Below are 19,828 nucleotides of genomic sequence, written 5' to 3' on the forward strand. Positions count from 1 at the left end.
AATTGTTCTGTGTGATGTTTTGCAAGATCAAAGGTTACATGGCAAACACCTTCTAGCCTGCAACAGGTGTAACATTGATGTGGGAGTGTCATATATCAATCTGTTGATTTCATTGGTTAAGCAATAAAGAAACTGCTTGGCCCTGATAGGTTAAAACATAGGTAGGAGGAGTAAACAGAACAGAATGCTGGGAGGAAGAGGAAGTGAGCCCAGACTCGACAGCTCTGCTCTCTGGAGCAGAGACGCCATGATCCGCTCTCCCGGACATACGTGATGAAGCTCCGACCCAGGATGGATGTAGGCTAGAATCTTCCCTGTAAGTGCACCTAGCAGTGCTACACAGATGATTAGAAATGGGCTAAATTAATATGTGAGAATTAGCCTAGAAGAGGCTAGATAGAAATGGGCCAAGCAGTGTTCAAAAGAATACAGTGTCCTTGTAATTATTTCGGGGCATAAGCTAGCAGGCGGCCGGGGTGCTGGGGACGCAGCCCCGCCGCTCCTATTACAACATAACATGAACTCAGCCTTCTGTCCTTAAATCTGCTACCCTCCTTTGTCTTTCAAGGAAGAAAACTATTTGAGAGACCTCACTGTACTTTTAATTGGTTTAATAAAGGTTGGTGACTTGTAACTTTTTTCCATGAACTATTTCAGAAAAAAAAAATAGAGTATAGCTAAATAAAAGATATAACCAAAGTAATCGAATTCCCAGTTAAAGTAGTTCTAGACTTTATAAAAATACAATTCAGAATGAAGGAAAGATTTGTCACTATGCTGTTACAGTATATTTACACAATATAATCCATTCGTTGACTAGCAAGTCTGAGTTCAAGCTAATTTTAAGTAATATTATTTTGGGAGAGTTGCATAATTTTAAATTATTTTTGGTGGTTGGAGAGAAGGTTCAGTGATTAAGAGCACATACTGATCTTACAGTAGATTCAAGTTCATCCCTTGCGTTTATGTAGAGTGGCTCATCACTGCCTTTAATTTCAGCTCCTGGGAATCCAGCAGCACTGGCCTCTGTGTATGTCTGTGTGTGGCGAGGGCGGCAGTCTGTGTGTTTGTGTTTACACCTGCACACATAATTTATAATAAAAATAAATCAAAAAGGCAAAAAAATCTGAAACTTTTTTTCAGTAATCTATAATTGGGTAATAAAAACTTATTACTGAAGATATTGGAAGTAAGTATCCATAGTCCAGCAGAGGGCACTGTGAACTTCTCAGATACTGACAAGCACTGAAGTTAACTCTGAACTCGAATTTAATCTCCTGGGCCAATTTCACACCCAGAATTAGAGGTTACAACACAGCAGATGTTTCCTCAGAGCTGCCCCTCCCTTCTGAGAGTAGAATTTTGCCCTGGGCTGAAGAGATGTAATTTAGTGGTGATGGTGATAGTAAAAGACACATACTTCAGCAAGTCACCATTTCCCCAGTACCCTGAAAACCCCAGAGACCAGCAGCATCTGACCTGGACACCTGTTTCACCTTTCTGTCTTTCCTCCATCTCTATCAAGTTACATGGAGATTAAGAAGGCCTGCTTTTGGAATGACTTCTCTCAATCTTTCCTCATTCTTAATCCTAACAGCTATTTCTTTCAGGGTCTCCTGCACAAACTGTGGTGATGCGGAGGAATGAGGGTCTCTAGCAGTTATTGTCTTTTTTCACACTGGCTCCAGAAGTAGTCTGGTGAAGCCTCTAGTCTCTGATTCACCTGACAATTAACAGGCACTCACACTCCCTGTCAGTGTTTACCTTAAGTATAGTCTTGTTCTGGGCTTTAGGGTTACTGGACTGATTAAAGTACTGAAGGCTACTGCATGCTGCACGAAAGAGGTACTTAGCACAGTGAGAAACAAATGAAGAAGCAAAACAAATGCACATTTGCCTGAACCTGAGTGTAAGAACTGTCCTGCGATAGTGGGATTCCATGGGCAGGCAATGTTTCATCCTAAATTTAACACTCCACAGAGAAGAATGTGAAGGGAAATATCTGCCTTCATTTGTGTTTATTTAGAATAAAAAAGTGGAGATATTTCTCAACTGTCAAAATAGAGAATAAAAACATAAAACCAGAAGTAAAGTATTTTATTTCTCTCTTATCTATTTGTAAGATTAGAGTCAACAGATCTCCAGTCTTCACAATGTTCTGTGTGAGTTATTTTTACTACTAGATCAAAGTAGAGTTCATTCCTATTTTATAACTATTGTTATATTATCTTTCATTTGAAGGAAATGAAATTCATTGTTTAGCTTTAAAAGTATGAAGATATGTATTTTAATATATAATGACATTACAATAATATAAAACATATGACATAAAATAATGCATACTATTTTATATATTATATATTACATAATATAATTAATTACTATGTAAAAATATGTTATGCTATATGTAATTAATATAAAGTATAATAAATATACTCTATATTACATATATAATTAATATATATTTTATTTAATATATGCCCATTATTTTTTAAATTTCTATTGCTTTATAAATAATACCATTCAAAATTTCCACTTCCTCACTCCTCCCATATCCCTCCAGCTTTCTTACTCACCCTCTGTTCTCCCCCTCTAGTCCTAAGAGAGGGCAGGATACCCTGCCATGTGGGAAGTCCAAGGCCCTTCCCCCTCCATCCAGGCGTAGGAAGGTGTGCATCCAAACAGACTAGGATACCAAAAAGCCAGTACATGCAGGAAAGACAAATCCCAGTGTCATTATCATTGGCTTCTCATTCAGTCCTATTGTCAGCCACATTCAGAGAGTCCAGTTTGATCCCATGCTTGTTCAGTCCCAGTCCAGCTTGCTTTGGTGAGCTCCCATTAGATAAGGCACACTGTCTCTGTGGGTAGACCAATCCCTTACTGTCCTGACTTCCTTGCTCATATTCTCCCTCCTTCTGCTCTTCAACTGGACCTTGGGGGCCCAGTCTAGAGCTCCATTATGGGTCTCTGTCTCTATCTCCATCTGTCGCCAGTCGAAGGTTCTATGGTTATATTCAAGATAGTCATAATATGACTATGGGACCAGGCCAGTTCAGGCACCCTCTCCTCTAATCCCCTAGGACCTAGCTGGGGACATCTACGTGGACACTTGGGAACCCCTCTAGAGCCAAGCCTCTTGCCAACCCTAAAATGGCTCCCTTAATTAATATCCCTTAATATCTCATCTATATATAATAATGTAAATGATGTACTTTCTTCCTTGATATTAGATTAACATTATGCTCCTTAGGGAAGATATGGTGATGTGATAAATCTGAGTACCATTGTATATAATCTCATTATAAGATTGTAAGTAGTGTTGCAGATGAGTTTAGTCAGATGAGCTTAAGCTGAAGCACAGTGAGTCCCTGTACCTTCCCAATATTGCTCTGAGAACATGTGGAGGTAGAGTTAGAATGACATGAAGACTGATGTGTGTGCAGGGCGCTGTAGCTGCTGACCAATGATAACCTAAGATTGTTCACCAACAACAGGGACAAGGAGGGAGTGAAGAGGTCATGGGTGCTTAGCTTAAGGAGTCCATTATTTTACCTCCTTTTGTAGTTTATTAAGATTTCTCATTATTTTTATTATTATATTTTATTAATTTGAAAAATAACAATCCAAATTCCCACTTCCTCCCCTCCACCCACTTCCTTCCTTCTCCCTCCATACACCTTTCTCCCCACCCCTGTTCAGTGTCAAGAGAGGGCAAGGCACCTTGCCCTGTGGAAAGTCCAAGTCCCTCCCCAATACATCCAGGTTTAGCAAGATATACATGAAAACAGAATAATAAAAGCCAGTACATGCAGTGGATACAAATCCCAGTGTCATTATCATTGACACCTCAGTCTGCCCCAAATGTCAATGACATTCTCAGGGACTAGTTTGATCCCATGCTCATTCACTCTCAGTCCAGTTGGAGTTGGTGAGCTCACATTAGCTCAGGCAAATTGTCTCAGTGGATGAATCCCTCATAGTCTTGACTTCCTTGCTTATATTCTCTCTTCTTCCACTCTTCAACTGGACCTTGGGAGCTCAGTCCAGTGCTCCTATGTGGGTCACTGCCTCAGTTTCCATCTGTTGTTGAACAAAGGTTCTATGGTGATATTTAAGATAAATCATCACTCTGAATACAGGGCAAGGCCAGTTCAGGCACCCTCACCTCTATTGATTAGGGTCTTGGCTTAGCTCTTCCTTGTATATTCCTGGGAATTTTTCTAGAGCCAGGTTTCTTGCTAATCCCAAAATGGCTCCCTCAATCAAGATATCTCTTTCCATGCTCTCATATCTGTCCTTCCTCCCTCTCAACTATCTCATTCCCTCAAGCTCTCCCCAACTCTCCCCTTCTCTCATCCTCTTCCCCTTCTCCCCTTCTTTCTACCCCCCAACCACATGCTACCAAATTTTGTTAGGAGATCTTGTCTGCTTCCAATTTCCAGATGGATCTATATATGCTTCTCTTTGGGTGCACCTTATTATTTGGCTTCTCTAGGATCATGAACTATAGGCTCAATGACCTTTGTTTTAGGCTAGTATCCACTAATGAGTAAGTATATATTCTATTCATATTTTTAGGTCTGAGTTATCTCACTTAAGATGGTGTTTGCTAGTTCCATTCTTTTGCATGCAAAAATCAAGATGTCATTGTTTTTTTACCGCTGAGTAGTACTCTGATGTGTGGATGCACCACACTTCTTTATCCATTCTTCTTTTGAAAGACAACTAGGTTGTTTCCAGGTTCTGGCTATTACATATAATGCTGCTACGAACATAGTTGAACAAATATTTTTGTAGCATGATTGAACATCTTTTGGGAATATTCCCAATAGTAGTACTGCTGGATCCTGAGGTAGGTTGACTCCCAATTTTCTGAGACACCACCATACTGATTTCCAAGTTCATAACCTTAATCACAATAGTTTGTAGCTTGTCTTAATTCAATACTTATACAACTCAAGTTGCCTATGAACCCTGTGTATCTGTAGGTCTGAATTGGGGGTCTGCCATCCTTTACTTGTGAAGTCCTCCTTCCCAAGTAATTCACATCATTATTTAAATGTCAACACTATCAAAGAACTGCCTAATATGAACTGAAAACCACAGGTGGGCAAAATAACAAAATTGTTATGAATCATGAGATTTTAAATTTATCTGTTAATTAGTTAGTTACACACACACACACACATGTATATATATTTAATGGTTGAAGGTATGTGCATATGTGTGTGTGAGTAAATACCACAGCATGAGTGTGACACCTACACAACCTCTTGTGTAATTTGACTCATTCCTTTTACAGTGGTAGTTTCAGAAATCAACTCCTATTGTGAGACTTGACAACATTCTCTCATACTGAGCCATGTAGGCAGAAACTGATTGTTCATTCCCAGCCACCCTGACCTGAAAGATTACACAGAAATTGTATTACTTGCAGCACTGCTCTACCACTTGCTTAGGCATATGTTTAGCTAACTCTTAACATTATCACCACAAGGTGTTTGGTTTACTAGTAAGGTTCTGAGGCATCTGTCACATTTGGCAGCCGCAAGGCATCTCTCTAACTCTGCCTTCTTTCTCCTCTATCTCTACTTGGAATTACATCCTCGCTCTATTTTGCCATGTTATAGGCCCAAGAATCTTCTTTATTCACTTATCCAATAAAAACACATATACAGAAGGCCTTCCTATACCACTGAATATAATACATATACAGAAGAACTCCTCACACGATTAAATGAAACACATATACAGAAGGACTTCCCACACCAGAGCCACCTGTTTTTTCTGAGTAGGTTCTGAGTAGGATACAATGTATATAGTTCTGCCCATGTATTCAACCAGGGATAACAGAACCCTAAGTTCTTTGGTTTTTTCCTTTCTTTCTCTCTCCCTTCCTTCCTCCCTATCTTCTTTCTTTCTTTCTTTCTTTCTCTCTCTCTCTCTTTATTCCTTTCTTCCTTTCTATTTCTTTATTTATATTGTTTTGTCATTTGTCTATTAATATTTTGTCTTCAGATTCTCTTTTAAAACTCTTTTCATGCTATATATTTTGATCATATATTTTCCCTTCCCCCATATCCTACAGATTTTTCCAGCTCTCTACCCACCCAAGTTCATGTTCTTTCTCTTTCAAACAAAACAAAACAGACTCCCCACAAAAATAAAGCATCAACAACAGAAAAACAAAAACAAAATAGACAAAGTGAAATGGGGAAATTAATCAGACTAAAGAAAAACAAAAAGTGCACACAAACAAAAAAAACACATACAAACACACTATAGAGTCTGTTTAATGTTAACTAACTACCCCTTGCTATGAGGCCTGGAGTCTCATATATTTCAGTGTTTGATATTTCTCAGTAACACTCCTTTGGAGACAACTGATTTTCACTTTTCCATGTTATCTATTGCAAATAAATTCCAGCTAAGGTTATGACTATTTGATTACTTCTTTTTCTTGGTGTTGGTTATTTGTCTTATTTGGACCTGTGTGAGTCTTATATCCTTGGTTTCATAGTTTCTATGACTTCACATTTGAATCAGTCTTGTTCTTTCTGGAAGATGCTGTCTCCTTGGAGACATCCATTGTATCTGACTCTTAAGCTCTTTCCATACAACTCCTCTCCTGCATATTCCCTTAGCCTGGTGTATTGGTGGTTTGACAGAGTCAGCATAGTTAGATAGTTCCTTTAATCATGCGTAAGTTAAAACATAACTGCGCAAACACACATTGTCCTGACATTCCTCTTACTTCTGACCAACCTCTCCAATGACTAATCATGATTCATCATTTTTTCTATCATTATTCATTAATTCTTGCCTTCAATTTAGAGCCGTTCCCTTTTGTGAACATCTATACCTATACAGATCTGTCAGTTAAATATCTTTTTTTCTATCACATAAGTAGTAGGCAGGTGTCAATGAGTGTATTTTTGAAAACGATACATAGAGATTCTTTATCAATATTCTGTAATCCTTACTTAAGGACAAATACAGTCTCACTGTGTTCTTCCTCCACCTTTTTTTCTTTATAATTCTGTTTTGTATTGCCATTTGATTTTTCAATTTTTTTATTTACAATGCATCAAGAGATTAATGCAGTATAATATTAATCATTCTAAATACTAATATTCATCAGTGTGTCTCTATGGGTCAATCTGATGAGGAACCAAGTAGACAGAATAAGTCTGGATTCTTGAGCATTCTGAGAAGGGGCTCTTGGATTAAATTTCTCTGTCCTCAGCATAAGTAGGAAAAGCCCGTAATTGAGACATCCCTATAAATTAAAGTCTACAACTTTGGTTCTCAAATTTTCTAATGTGCTGACTCCTTGGTACAGTTTCTAATTTGGTGGTGACCAAACTATAACATTTTTCATTGCTATTTCATAACTGTAGTTTTTCTACTGTTATTTATCATAAGATAATATTTAAACAATAGTATATCTAAGATATGATATCTGTCTTGTGGGGAATCATAAGCTATAGGGTAAGGACACTCTTCTACCAAGTGCTCCCACTTGGGAGAAGAAAACTAAAGAGAAGATGCAAAAGTCAGCCTCAGAGGATGTAACTCAGTCTGTACTTGATCAGAAATGCTTAGTAGTCAAAGCCTTGGGAAAGTATGGTGCTCCCAGTTATGACAGAACTAAACCTGCTCAGTGGGGGTCCATAGGGTCCACTGAAGTATCTGGAGACACTAAGCTGAAAATACAAACATCTATCTCTTTGTGACTCTTCATGATTCAGTAGGCCCTGCAGCTGGGGCTACTGTGATCTCTTGGGCAGACTCAGGAAGGAAGTGACACACAGACTTTTGATGGCACAAACACCTAAGAGGGATTTTCTTGGCCAAGACAAATTTGCATATTTGCAAGAAGGGCCCTGTCAGTTCTCTGAGAAATGTTAAAGGATAAGAGAGAACCACACCATGTCTGTCTCAGCAGAGCTCAGTGGTGTCTGCACCATGGCCTGGATTCCTCTCCTCTTCTTCCTCCTTCACTGCACAGGTAAGCAGAGTCATCTGTACCCTGATACCAGTTGAGGGAAACCAACTGAAGCAAGGAATATTCTCTCCTCTTCTCTCATCCCAGGATATAATGTGTTCCTCTATTTACAGGGTCTTTCTCCCAACCTGTTCTGACTCAGTCACCCACAGCCTCAGCCTCCCTGGGAGCCTCAGTCAAACTCACCTGCATGTAATAATTAGGGGCGGTGGCGGGGCTGCGTCCCCAACACCCCAGCCGCTTGCCCGGCTAGCTTATGCCCCGAAATAATTACACGGACACTGTATTCTTTTAATCACTGCTTGGCCCTTTAGCCCTAGCCCTTACTGGCTAATTCTGTTATCCCGATCAACCCATCTCTAATAATCGGTGAGCACCGGTCTTACCGGGAAAGGTTCAGCATGTCTAACCTGGCGGCTTGCTTCATGGCGTGTGTCTGCCCGGGAGCGGGGCATGGCGTCTCTGCTGAGGCATCTGCTCAGGAGAGCAGAGCTGTGGAGTCTCTGAGCTCACTTCTTCTTCCTACCAGCATTTTGTTCTGATTACTCCTCCCACCTATCCTCTAACCAATAAAATGGGCCAGGGCAGTGCCTTTATTAGCCAATGACCTTCCTCCATCACCTGCACCTTGAGTAGTCAGCACAGCACCTACACCATTGACTGGTACCAGCAACAGCCAGACAAGGCTCCTAAGTATGTGATGTGGCTTAGTAGTAATGGAAACCATGGAAAGGGAGATGGGATCCCTGATCGCTTCTCTGGCTCCAGCTCTGGGGCTCATCGCTACTTAAGCATCTCCAACATTCAGCCTGAAGATGAAGCTGACTATTTCTGTGGTACAGGTGATAGCAGTGGGTGAGCACAGTAACCCATATAAATGAGGAAGCAGGACAAGAACTATTTTCCTCTCTTTCTAGAAAGGCTAGTCTATGAATTTGAAAAGGATCAGCTGAAGTTCTTACTTTTCACACTCACTGAACCTTTTCTTCTTTTCACTCAGGGATAGATCATAGTTCTATTTCCTGAGTTCCTTGTAAAATAGAAGAAAGGCAAGGATTGTATTGAGAGCACTGCTCTGTCAATTAATGACTATGAAAATTAAATCTTATATGTACAGATTTGAGGAGGTGAGAACATTCTGTTTTGAAGTTAGAGAATTGGGTTTAAGGCACTAGCTGTTACTCACCAATGTTCACAGTAATGTCTATTTGTTGTAAAATGGCTCTCTTCTCACATGCTCTAAATATTTTAGCTTCAGTGTTGTAGTAGCGGGTCCCTTTGTTTCGTTCTAGAACCCAGCAAGATTACACCCAAAATAATCACACAGATCTGTATTCATTTAAATACTGCCTAACCCATTAGCTCTAACTTTTCACTGCCCAACTCTTACATCTGACTTTAACCCTTTTCTTTTAAATCTGTGTATCACCACATGACTGTGGCTTACTGACAAGATTCTGACCATCATCCATCTCAGGCAAGGGAACCATGTTTTCTGCCACTCTGCCCTTCTTCCCAGCATTCGGATCTGTCTTCTCCACCTACCTAAGTTCTGCCCTATAAGGCCAAGCAGTTTCTTTATTAATTAACCAATGAAAGCAACACACAAACAGAAGGACCTCCTACACCACCTCAGCAAATTCCTGAGAAGTACAGTGTAAAATACTCATGAGACAGTGTGGTAGTTCCCCATTTCTCATGACAAAATAATAAAAACAGCCACAATGGCTGAACATTGTGCTTAAATGTACACGAACCTTTCCACAATGTTCCTGACACTCTTCTTTACTTAGTAAGTTTTCCCAGATACTTTGAGGGAAGGATAAAATGACCTCCATATGGTTTAGTCTCTGTAAAAATTTTTACATGTAACTTTTCTATATTAGCATAAAGGCTTTCCTTCGTCCACACTCAGTCAATCTTTAAAATCTCACACTGGACTTAACCAATAACATTACCTGACAACATGCATAGAAAGCAAAAGCAAGACAACAAACAAACAAACAAACAAAATCCCGCAAAATTATTATAAAGGAATAATATTTTGAGTGTATCAGAGCATCATTCTTTTGTATAGAATTTTAGTAAGAAGGCAATAATTATACTTGCTTTCCTGTAGAAATCTCTGAAACCACTTGAGCAGACGAGGTTGAGCACGTTCAGGATAGTAGACCTTTTTGAGGAAAACTCTAGTTCAAGCACTATGCTAGGAGATTCTGTTAGATCACAAACCCAAAGCAGCCAATCTTGCCTGAGGATAGAAGATTATGATTGGTTTTCTCAGCTTTCTCAGTCCTTGCTTAGAATTGCGTAACTTTTCCCCCCATTTTGTTTATTTCTTTACATGGTGTCCAGAGCCCAATGTCTGTCTTTTTCTGTTACTTTGTGTTTCTTCACTATTTCCCTAGAGTTCACACCTCCCTATCAAGTGACTGACTGTCAACTGTATTAGTTATTTTACTTTGATAAAACCACATGACAAAGACAACTCTGTTATGGTTATGAGGATCACAGCATTGGCATGATTATTACCTCTTATATTAATGTCCCTGGGCCTTTGATTAACATGCTATGGAAAGTTTATATGGAGATAAATGATACTTGACTAAAAATTTCAGCTACATAAGAAATTGACCTTCATGCCTTGACAGCTATGCTGAGTCACAGCATCCCGTAAATTAAAAAATACCAGCTGTAGGAATTCCTGCAGTTAGTAGCCTTTAAATTACCCACCCATTTGGCAGTGGCCTCATATACTATATATGCTGTTGGAAACATGCATCCAGCTTTTCTCTCTGTTTTCCAGCTGCTGGAATTGGTTGCTTTTCCCTGATCGAGCACAGGATTTGATCTGTTAGTCTACCCCTAAATAAATAACCTTTTTATTATACTCAATTCTGAGCTACTGTGGGATTTCTTTCTTAGCATCACAACTTCATCACAACTCATAGAAGGAGGATTTCACTGGGAGATTAACGTTTGTTTCAGGATAAGGAAGTCACAGACAGGGAACAAGATCAGAAGCTTATAGTTCACATCCCAATCATCAAGCATGAGGAGGGATATGCTACAGGACTTTGAATGTTCAAAACTCACCTGAAGTGATTTAGTTGTCCACAATACTTCACTTCCTAAACTTACCCAAATAGCACCACTAGTTTTGGACCAAGTGGTCAAATCCCAGAACCTATGGGGGAATTCTCACTCAAACCACCTCTTTCACCATGCAACTGAGCTCCATGCTGGCTTATCTCAAATAGCATGCCTTCTTTCTCATCTTACTTTTCCTCCTCTGGGCAGCTGTAAAGATTTACAGTTTTCCCTCACTCAATTCTTTGTACTGTTTCCTTTTAAGCTCTCATAAATTGCCCTCAAGCTTTCAAATTCATTTAGGAGACAGAAGGAGATTAGAGTAGAAGCAGGGAGGGAGAGGGAAAGAAAAAGGGGAAGTTGAGAAGGAGTGGGAGTAACAGAGTGTCAAAAACAGGGGGAGGGAAGGGAGTGAGGGAGAAATAGAGCCACACAGAGAGAATGCTCAACATAAAATTTTTGGCTGTGTCTGATGCCATGCAGTAAGTTTTCTAGGCAATCTTCAACAACTGAAGCTAGAGAATATAGGACACACATGGGGACAGATCACAGCAAAGTGAAGATGGCAATCTGTTTGTACCATAATAGTAAATAACCATAAGTATTAAGGAAGAGGCATTAGCTCATCATCACACACACCCTTGAGAATGACTAGCAGCAGTCTGTGTTCTTTCCCGTGTCAGATACATTATTGCTATCACAATGTCCTCTGTTCTGCCTTCCTCAACATAATCACTTCCAGGTGAACCACCAATCCCTCAATCTCAGCATCTTTGTAAGGATGAAGAAAACTGTTTATGGAAGCAGAAGAGACAGAGTCTAGTGGGATAAGTAAATGATATTTTAAATAAGAATATGACAAACAAACATGAACAAATATAAGCATTGTGTTGTAATCAAGAGAAAAGAGGCATTGCGACAGTGGAGTAGATTAGAAGAAGGTTTTAGTAGAACCTGTCATTTGTCTAAGACATGTACTGTTATCATGTACTGTATCGCCAACACAAGAAGTTTGCTTTTCTCTAGATCTTTATCATTTATTATTTTTTCTTTATTTATATTTGAGCCAATGTCTCAGTATGTGGACCATGCTGACCTCAAACACACACTGAGATTAAGGTGCTGGGATTAGAGGAATGAGTCATCCTATATTGTACTTCTATTTTAGATGTATGTTTTTAAATTTTCCTTTTTTTGATGAAATTATAGTTTCAACTTATCTCCCTTCCCTTTCTTCTCTCACAGCCATTCCAGATACCCTTCCTTGTTCTCTTCCTAATTCGTCGACTCTTTTAGTACTAAAGGTTATTATATTCATATGCATATGTGTGCAAATATTATAAGTCAATTTATGTGTATATGGATGTACCTAAGTGTGTGTATGTGAATATATATGTATGCATTAATGTATATGTATTTCTAAATATAGGATTCTCATTTTTAAGGAAGATATTTGTATGACTGTTTTCACGGCTGAGCATTTGTTATCAAATACCTGATTGGTTTGCTCTTCCCTGGAGCACACTGTTTCTTTTTCTCTCATCATTGTGTAGATGTCTGCAGTTTTTGTGTAGGGTTGATATTTCCTGGGCTCTCCCCATTTTCTGTGTGTAGACATTTGCCTGTGAGTGCCAGAGCTCTGGAGCTGGAATTCCAGGAGATTCCTGGCTGACATGGGAGCTGACCTGGGAACTTTTTCAAGAACAGTGAGTGTTCTTAAGCACTGAGTCATCTCTTCTGCCCTAGGTGCTGTATTTTCAGGTGCACTAACCCCAGCTTTAGCATCATACAGAAATCCGTATTAACATACCAACTGTTTCATTAATTGATATTTATTCTTTTTTTTATTGCGAAAAGAAGAAAAAAAAACATAAACAAAAAACAAGTTTCCACCTCCTCCCAGCCTCCCATTTCCCTTCCCCTCCTCCCACCCTTCTAGCCCTCCTCCCACCCTTCTCCCCCTCCTCCCACCCTTCTCCCCCTCCCCCAACTCCTCTTCCCCTCCCTCTCCAGTCCATAGAGCAGTCCGGGTTCCCTGCCCTGTGTTAAGTCCTAGGTCCTACCCCCTCCGTCCATATCTAGGAAGGTGAACATCAAAACTGGATAGGCTCCCACAAAGCCAGCACATTAAGTAGAATCAAAACCCCCTGCCATTGTCCTTGGTGTCTCATCAGCCCTTATTGTTCGCCATGTTCAGAGAGTCCGGTTTTATCCCATGCTTTTTCGGTCACAGTCCAGCTGGCCTTGGTGAGCTCCCCGTAGATCAGCTCCACTGTCTCAGTGGGTGGATGCACGCCTCGTGGTCCCGAATTCTTTGCTCATGTTCTCCCTCCTTCTGCTCCTCCTTGGGACCTTGGAAGCTCAGTCCAGTGCTCCTGTGTGGGTCTCTGTCTCTATCTCTATCCATCACCAGATGAAGATTCTATGATGATATGCCAAATATTCGTCAGTATTGCTCTAGGATAGGGTCATTTCAGGTTCCCAATCCTCAGCTGCCCAAGGAACTAACTGGGAACCTCATCTTGGGCACTTGGGAGCCCCTCTAGGGTCAAGTCTCTTGCCCACCCTAAAGTGGCTCCCTTAACTAAGAATTGTGGTTCCGTGCTCCCCTATCCACCTTTCCTTTATCCCAATTCTCCTGTTTCCCCAGGTCCCCCCTCCTTCCCTTCTACCTTTTCTCTCCCCATCTCCCCTTACCCCCATCCCACCCCACCCACAAGATCCCATTTTCTCCCCGGAAATTTGGTCTACTTCCCTTAGCCAAGAGGACAACTATATGTTTTTCCTTGGGTTCACCTTCTTACTTAGCTTCTTTAGGTTCACCTATTGTAGACTCCGTGGTCCTTATTTATGGCTAGAAACCAATTATGAGTGAGTACATCCCATATTCATCTTTTTGGGTCTGGGACACCTCACTCAGGATAGTGTTTTCTATTTCCATCCATTTGCATGCAAAATTCGAGAAGTCATTGTTTTTTACCGCAGCATAGGTCTCTAGCGTGTATATATTCCATACTTTCTTCATCCATTCTTCCATTGAAGGGCATCTAGGTTGTTTCCAGGTTCTGGCTATTACAAATAATACTGCTATGAACATAGTCGAACAAATGCTTTTGTCATTTGATAGAGCATCTCTTGGGTATATTCCCAAGAGTGGTATTGCTGGGTCCAGGGGTAAGTTGATCCCGAATTTCCTGAGAAACCGAAACACTGACTTCCACAGTGGTTGCACAAGATTGCATTCCCACCAGCAATGGACGAGGGTACCCGTTCCTCCACAGCCTCTCCAGCAAAGGTTATCCTTGGTGTTTTTGACTTTAGCCATTCTGACAGGTGTAAGATGATATCTCAAAGTTGTTTTGATTTGCATTTCCCTGATTGCTAAGGAAGTTGAGCACGACCTTAAGTGTCTTTTAGCCATTTGAACATCTTCTGTTGAGAATTCTCTGTTCAGTTCAGTGCCACATTTTTTAATTGGGTTAATTAGCATTTTAAAGTCTAGTTTCTTGAGTTCTCTATATATTTTGGAGATCAGACATTTGTCTGTTGTGGGGTTGGTGAAAATCTTCTCCCAGTCAGTAGGTTGCCTTTGTGTCTTAGTGACCATGTCCTTTGCTTTACAGAAGCTTCTCAGTTTAAGTAGGTCCCATTTATTCAATGTTGCCCTTAATGTCTGTGCTGCTGGGTTTATACATAGGAAACGATCTCCTGTGCCCATCTGTTGTAGGGTATTTCCCACATTCTCTTCTATCAGGTTCAGTGTGTTCGGGCTGATATTGAGGTCTTTAATCCATTTGGACTTGAGTTTTGTGCACGGTGAGAGATATGGGTCTATTTTCATTCTTCTACAGGTTGACATCCAGTTGTGCCAGCACCATTTGTTGAAGATGCTTTCTTTCTTCCATTGTATACTTTTAGCTCCTTTATCGAAAATGAGGTGTTCATAGGTTTGTGGGATAAAATCCGGGTCTTCTATACGATTCCATTGGTCGACTTCTCTGTTTTTATGCCAGTACCACACTGTTTTCATTACTGTAGCTCTGTAATAGAGTTTGAAGTCAGGGATGGTCATGCCTCCAGAAGATCCTTTATTGTATAGGATTATTTGGCTATCCTGGGTTTTTTGTTTTTCCATATAAAGTTGATTATTGCCTTCTCCAGATCTGTGAAGAATTTTGATGGGATCTTGATGGGGATTGCATTGAATCTTTAAATTGCCTTTGGTAGAATTGCCATTTTTACTATGTTGATCCTCCCAATCCAAGAACAAGGCAGGTCCATCCATTTTTTGGTATCCTCTTCAATTTCTTTCTTCAATGCCTTAAAGTTCTTGTCAAATAGATCTTTCACTTCCTTGGTTAGATTTACCCCAAGATATTTTATTCTGTTTGTGGCTATCGTGAATGGTGAAGCTTCTCTGATTTCCCTCTCTGCTTCCATATCCTTTGTGTATAAGAGGGCGACTGATTTTTTGGAGTTGATCTTGTATCCTTCCACATTACTAAAGCTGTTTATCAGCTGTATAAGTTCTTTGGTGGAGTTTTGGGGGTCGCTTATGTACACTATCATATCATATGCAAATAACGAAAGTTTAACTTATTCCTTTCCAATTCGAATCCCCTTGATCCCATTATGTTGTCTTATTGCTATTGCTAGAACTTCAAGCACTATATTGAAGAGGTATGGCGAGAGTGGACAGCCTTTTCCCGTTCTTGAGTTAAGAGGGATGGCTTTGCGTTTCTCTCCATTTAATTTGATGTTAGCTGTCGGCTTGCTGTATATAGCTTTTATTATATTTAGGTATGACCCTTGCATCCCTAATCTCTCCATGACTTTTAACATAAATGAATGTTGAATTTTGTCAAATGCTTTTTCAGCATCTAATGAAATGATCATATGGTTTTTTCTTTCAGTTTATTTATATGCTGGATTACATTGATAGATTTTCGTATGTTGAACCAGCCCTGCATCTCAGGAATGAAGCCTACTTGATCATAATGGATAATTTTTCGGATGTGTTCTTGGTTTCGATTTGACAGTATTTTGTTGAGGATTTTTGCGTCGATATTCATGAGTGAGATTGGCCTGTAGTTCTCTTTCCTGGTTGAGTCTTTGAGTGGTTTTGGTATCAGAGTAATTGTGGCTCCATAAAAGGAATTTGGTAATGACCCTTCTGTTTCTATATTGTGGAATACATTAAGGAGTATAGGTATTAGGTCTTCTTGGAAGTTCTGGTAGAATTCTGCATTGAAACCATCTGGTCCTGGGCTTTTTTTGGTAGGGAGGTTTTTGATAACAGCTTCTAATTCTTCGCGACTTACAGGCCTGTTTAGATTGTTCACCTGGTCCTGGTTTAGTTTTGGTAAATGGTATTTATCTAAAAAAGCGTCCATTTCTTTTACATTTTCCAGTTTTTTGGCATATAGGCTTTTGTAGTAAGATCTAATGACTCTCTGAATTTCCTCTGTGTCTGTGGTTATGTCCCCCTTTTCACTTCTGATCTTATTAATTTGCGTGTTCTCTCTCTGTCGTTTGATTAGTTTGGATAGGGGTTTATCAATCTTGTTGATTTTCTCCAGGAACCAGCTTTTTGTTTCATTGATTCTTTGGACTGTTTTCTGTGTTTCTATTTTGTTGATTTCAGCCCTCAGTTTGATTATTTCCAGTCTTCTACTCCTCCTAGGTGAGTCTGCTTCTTTTTTTTCTAGAGCTTTCAAGTGGGCTGTTAAGAATCCAATGTGAGCTTTCTCTGTTTTCTTTAAGTGGGCACTTAGTGCTATGAACTTTCCTCTTTGCACTGCTTTCATCGTGTCCCATAGGTTTGAGTATGTTGTTTCTTTATTTTCATTGAATTCAAGGAAGACTTTAATTTCTTTCTTTATTTCTTCCTTAATCCAGGTATGGTTCAGTAGTTGACTGTTCAGTTTCCATGAGTTTGTAGGCTTTCTGGGGGTAGCATTGTTGTTGAATTCTAACTTTAATCCATGGTGATCTGATAAGACACAGGTGGTTACTAATATTTTTTTGTAACTGTGTAAGTTAGCTTTGTTACCAAGTATGTGGTCAATTTTCGAGAAGGTTCCATGAGCTGCAGAGAAGAAGGTATATTCTTTCCTCTTCGGGTGGAATAATCTATAGATGTCTGTTAAGTCCATTTGCTTCATTACCTCCATTAATTCTCTAATTTCTCTGTTAGGTTTCTGTCTGATTGACCTGTCCAATGGTGAGAGAGGAGTTTTTAAGTCTCCTACTATTAGTGTGTGCGTTTTGATGGCTGCCTTGAGTTTTAGTAATGTTTCTTTTACGTACGTGGGTGCTTTTATATTAGGGGCATAGATATTCAGGATTGAGACTTCTTCCTGATGAATTGTTCCTGTTATGAGTATAAAATGTCCCTCTCCATCTCTTCTGATTGATTTAAGTTTGAAGTCAACTTTGTTAGAAATTAGTATGGCCACACCTGCATGTTTCTTAGGTCCATTTGCTTGATAAGCCTTTTCCCAGCCCTTTACTCTGAGTAGGTGCCTGTCTTTGTGGTTGAGGTGTGTTTCTTGTAGACAGCAGAATGTTGGATCCTGTTTTCTTATCCAATCTCTTAGCCTGTGCCTTTTTATGGGTGAGTTGAGCCCATTGATATTAAGTGATATTAATGACCAGTGGTTGTTAACTCCGGTCACTTTTTTAGTAGTAGGGTTTGTGTGTTTTCCTTCTTTGATTTGCGTTGGTGAAGAGTCTCTAGATGTCTGAGTTATTGTGGTCATTGTTGGACTCCTTGGTTAGTGATTTTACTTCTATTATTTTCTGTAAGGCTGGATTTGTGGCTACGTATTGTTTAAATTTGTTTTTATCCTGGAAAATTTTGTTTTCTCCATTTATAGTGAATGAAAGTTTGGCTGGATATAGTAGTCTGGGCTTGCATCCGTGGTCTCTTAGTTTTTGGAGAACATCTAACCAGGACCTTCTGGCTTTCATGGTTTCCATAGAGAAGCCAGGTGTAAGTCTGATAGGTTTACCTTTATATGTAACTTGGCCTTTTTCCTTTGCGGCTCTTAATATTCTTTCTTTATTCTGTATATTTTGTGTTTTGATTATTATATGGCGAGGGGTTGTTTTCTTTTGATCCAGCCTATTTGGTGTTCTGTATGCTTCTTGAACCTTCATAGGTACATCTGTCTTCAGGTTGGGAAAGTTTTCTTCTATAATTTTATTAAGTATATTTTCTGTACCGTTGAGCTGCACTTCTTCTCCTTCTTCTACTCCAATTATTCTTAGGTTTGGTCTTTTTATTGTGTCCCATATTTCCTGAATGTTTTGTGATGAGAGTTTGTTGGACTTGCTGTTTTCTTTGATCAGAGTGTTTATTTTCTCTATGTTATCCTCAGAATCTGAGATTCTTTCTTCTATCTCTTGTATTCTGCTGGTTATACTTGATTCTGTAGTCTCTATTCGTTTACCTAGATTTTCCATGTCCAGCTGGCCCTCTGTTTGTGTTTTCTTATTTGCCTCCATTTCAGTTTTCAAGTCATGAACTGTTTCCTTTATCTGCTTGATTGTTTTTCCTTGGTTTCCTAGGGTATCATTCACTGATTTACTCAATTCCTCGAACTTTCTATTATACTTCTCATCCATTTCTATAAGGGTGTTTTTTATATGTTGTTTAAGGGTGTCAATCACTTTCATGAAGTCAGTTTTTTCTGCTTCTTCTTGATTAAGGTGTTTATGTCCTCCTGTTGTGGGGTCACTGGCTTCTGGTGGTTTCGTGTTGTTTTTCAGATTGTTGGGAGAATTCCTGCATTGGTGTCTGCCCTTCTCTTCCTCCCAATACTCCCCTTTGGATCTTCTTTTACAGGATCAGGTCTTCTTGCCCACTGATGTACCTTCCCAGTGATGTCACTCCCCAGAGATGTTTCTCCACAATGATGTTTCACTCGGTGCCCAGATCGAAACTCCGCGCTGCTTGGTTAGCTCGTGAACAAAGGGCCCACCCTGCTTGCTGCGGGCAGGCTATGGGAACAAAGGAGCTACGGGCCACCCCTTTGTCCTCCAGGTTCGGATTCGGTCCCAGCATCCTAGCAGGCTGGGCAGGGAGGCGCTATGCCCCAAAGGAGGGAGGGAGGGAGGGAGACAGGGGGTGTGGGGATCTGGATGTAAGCTGAATGGGATAGGAAGAGAGAGGCGGTTTGGGCAGTATAGCCCCTGTAGGATGGCCAGGAATTGTGGGCGGGCTGAGGTATGTTCCCAGCTGCCGCAGCACTCACTCACCACAATGATGTTTCACTCGGTGCCCAGATCGAAACTCCGTGCTGCTTGGTTAGCTCGCGAACAAAGGGCCCCTATTTATTCTTTTTTACATGTTGATCAGACTCAGGTATTTTTTAATATTATGCCCACCAATTATATCTCAAGCACTGAGTTACAAAAGTACATTTAACTTCCATATGATTTTAAGCAGTCCTTTCTGAAGACTGAAACTGCCTCCATCACAGGGGTTTCTTTTCTTGAATCCTATGGGCATTTCTTTTTTTTTTTACATTTTCCTTTTATTATGATTATTATTATTACAAATTTTGACCTCCTCTCCTCCTGCCATTTCCCTCCGCCTACCCACATTACCCCTACCCCTCCTTCTCCAGTCCAAAGATTAGTAAGGGTTCACTGCCTGTGGGAAGTCCAAGGTCCTCCCCCCTCCATCCAGGTCTAGGAAGGTGAGCATCCAAACAGCTAGGC

At 40.1% G+C, this 19,828-nt stretch overlaps 2 protein-coding genes and 1 gene segment (V, D, J or C); all 3 read left to right on the plus strand.

The window, feature by feature from the left end:
* The window catches only part of LOC121464736, a 994,671-nt gene that overhangs the window by 490,089 nt on the left and 484,754 nt on the right, over positions 1-19,828 (plus strand).
* The window catches only part of LOC121464737 (immunoglobulin lambda-1 light chain-like), an 840,936-nt gene that overhangs the window by 339,823 nt on the left and 481,285 nt on the right, over positions 1-19,828 (plus strand). The gene's annotated exons all lie outside the window — the stretch shown is intronic.
* LOC121464627 (zinc finger protein 420-like) overlaps positions 1-19,828 on the plus strand; it is a 160,334-nt gene that overhangs the window by 27,347 nt on the left and 113,159 nt on the right. Inside the window, exon 7 of the mRNA XM_041677656.1 lies at positions 16,810-16,839. Within this exon, the coding sequence (XP_041533590.1) occupies positions 16,810-16,839 (30 nt within the window). The remainder of the gene's footprint in view (positions 1-16,809; positions 16,840-19,828) is intronic.

The sequence above is a fragment of the Microtus oregoni genome, unplaced genomic scaffold, assembly GCF_018167655.1.
Source record: "Microtus oregoni isolate MIOR12 unplaced genomic scaffold, Mior012 000029F_ref0000214, whole genome shotgun sequence".
NCBI classification, from domain to species: domain Eukaryota; kingdom Metazoa; phylum Chordata; class Mammalia; order Rodentia; family Cricetidae; genus Microtus; species Microtus oregoni.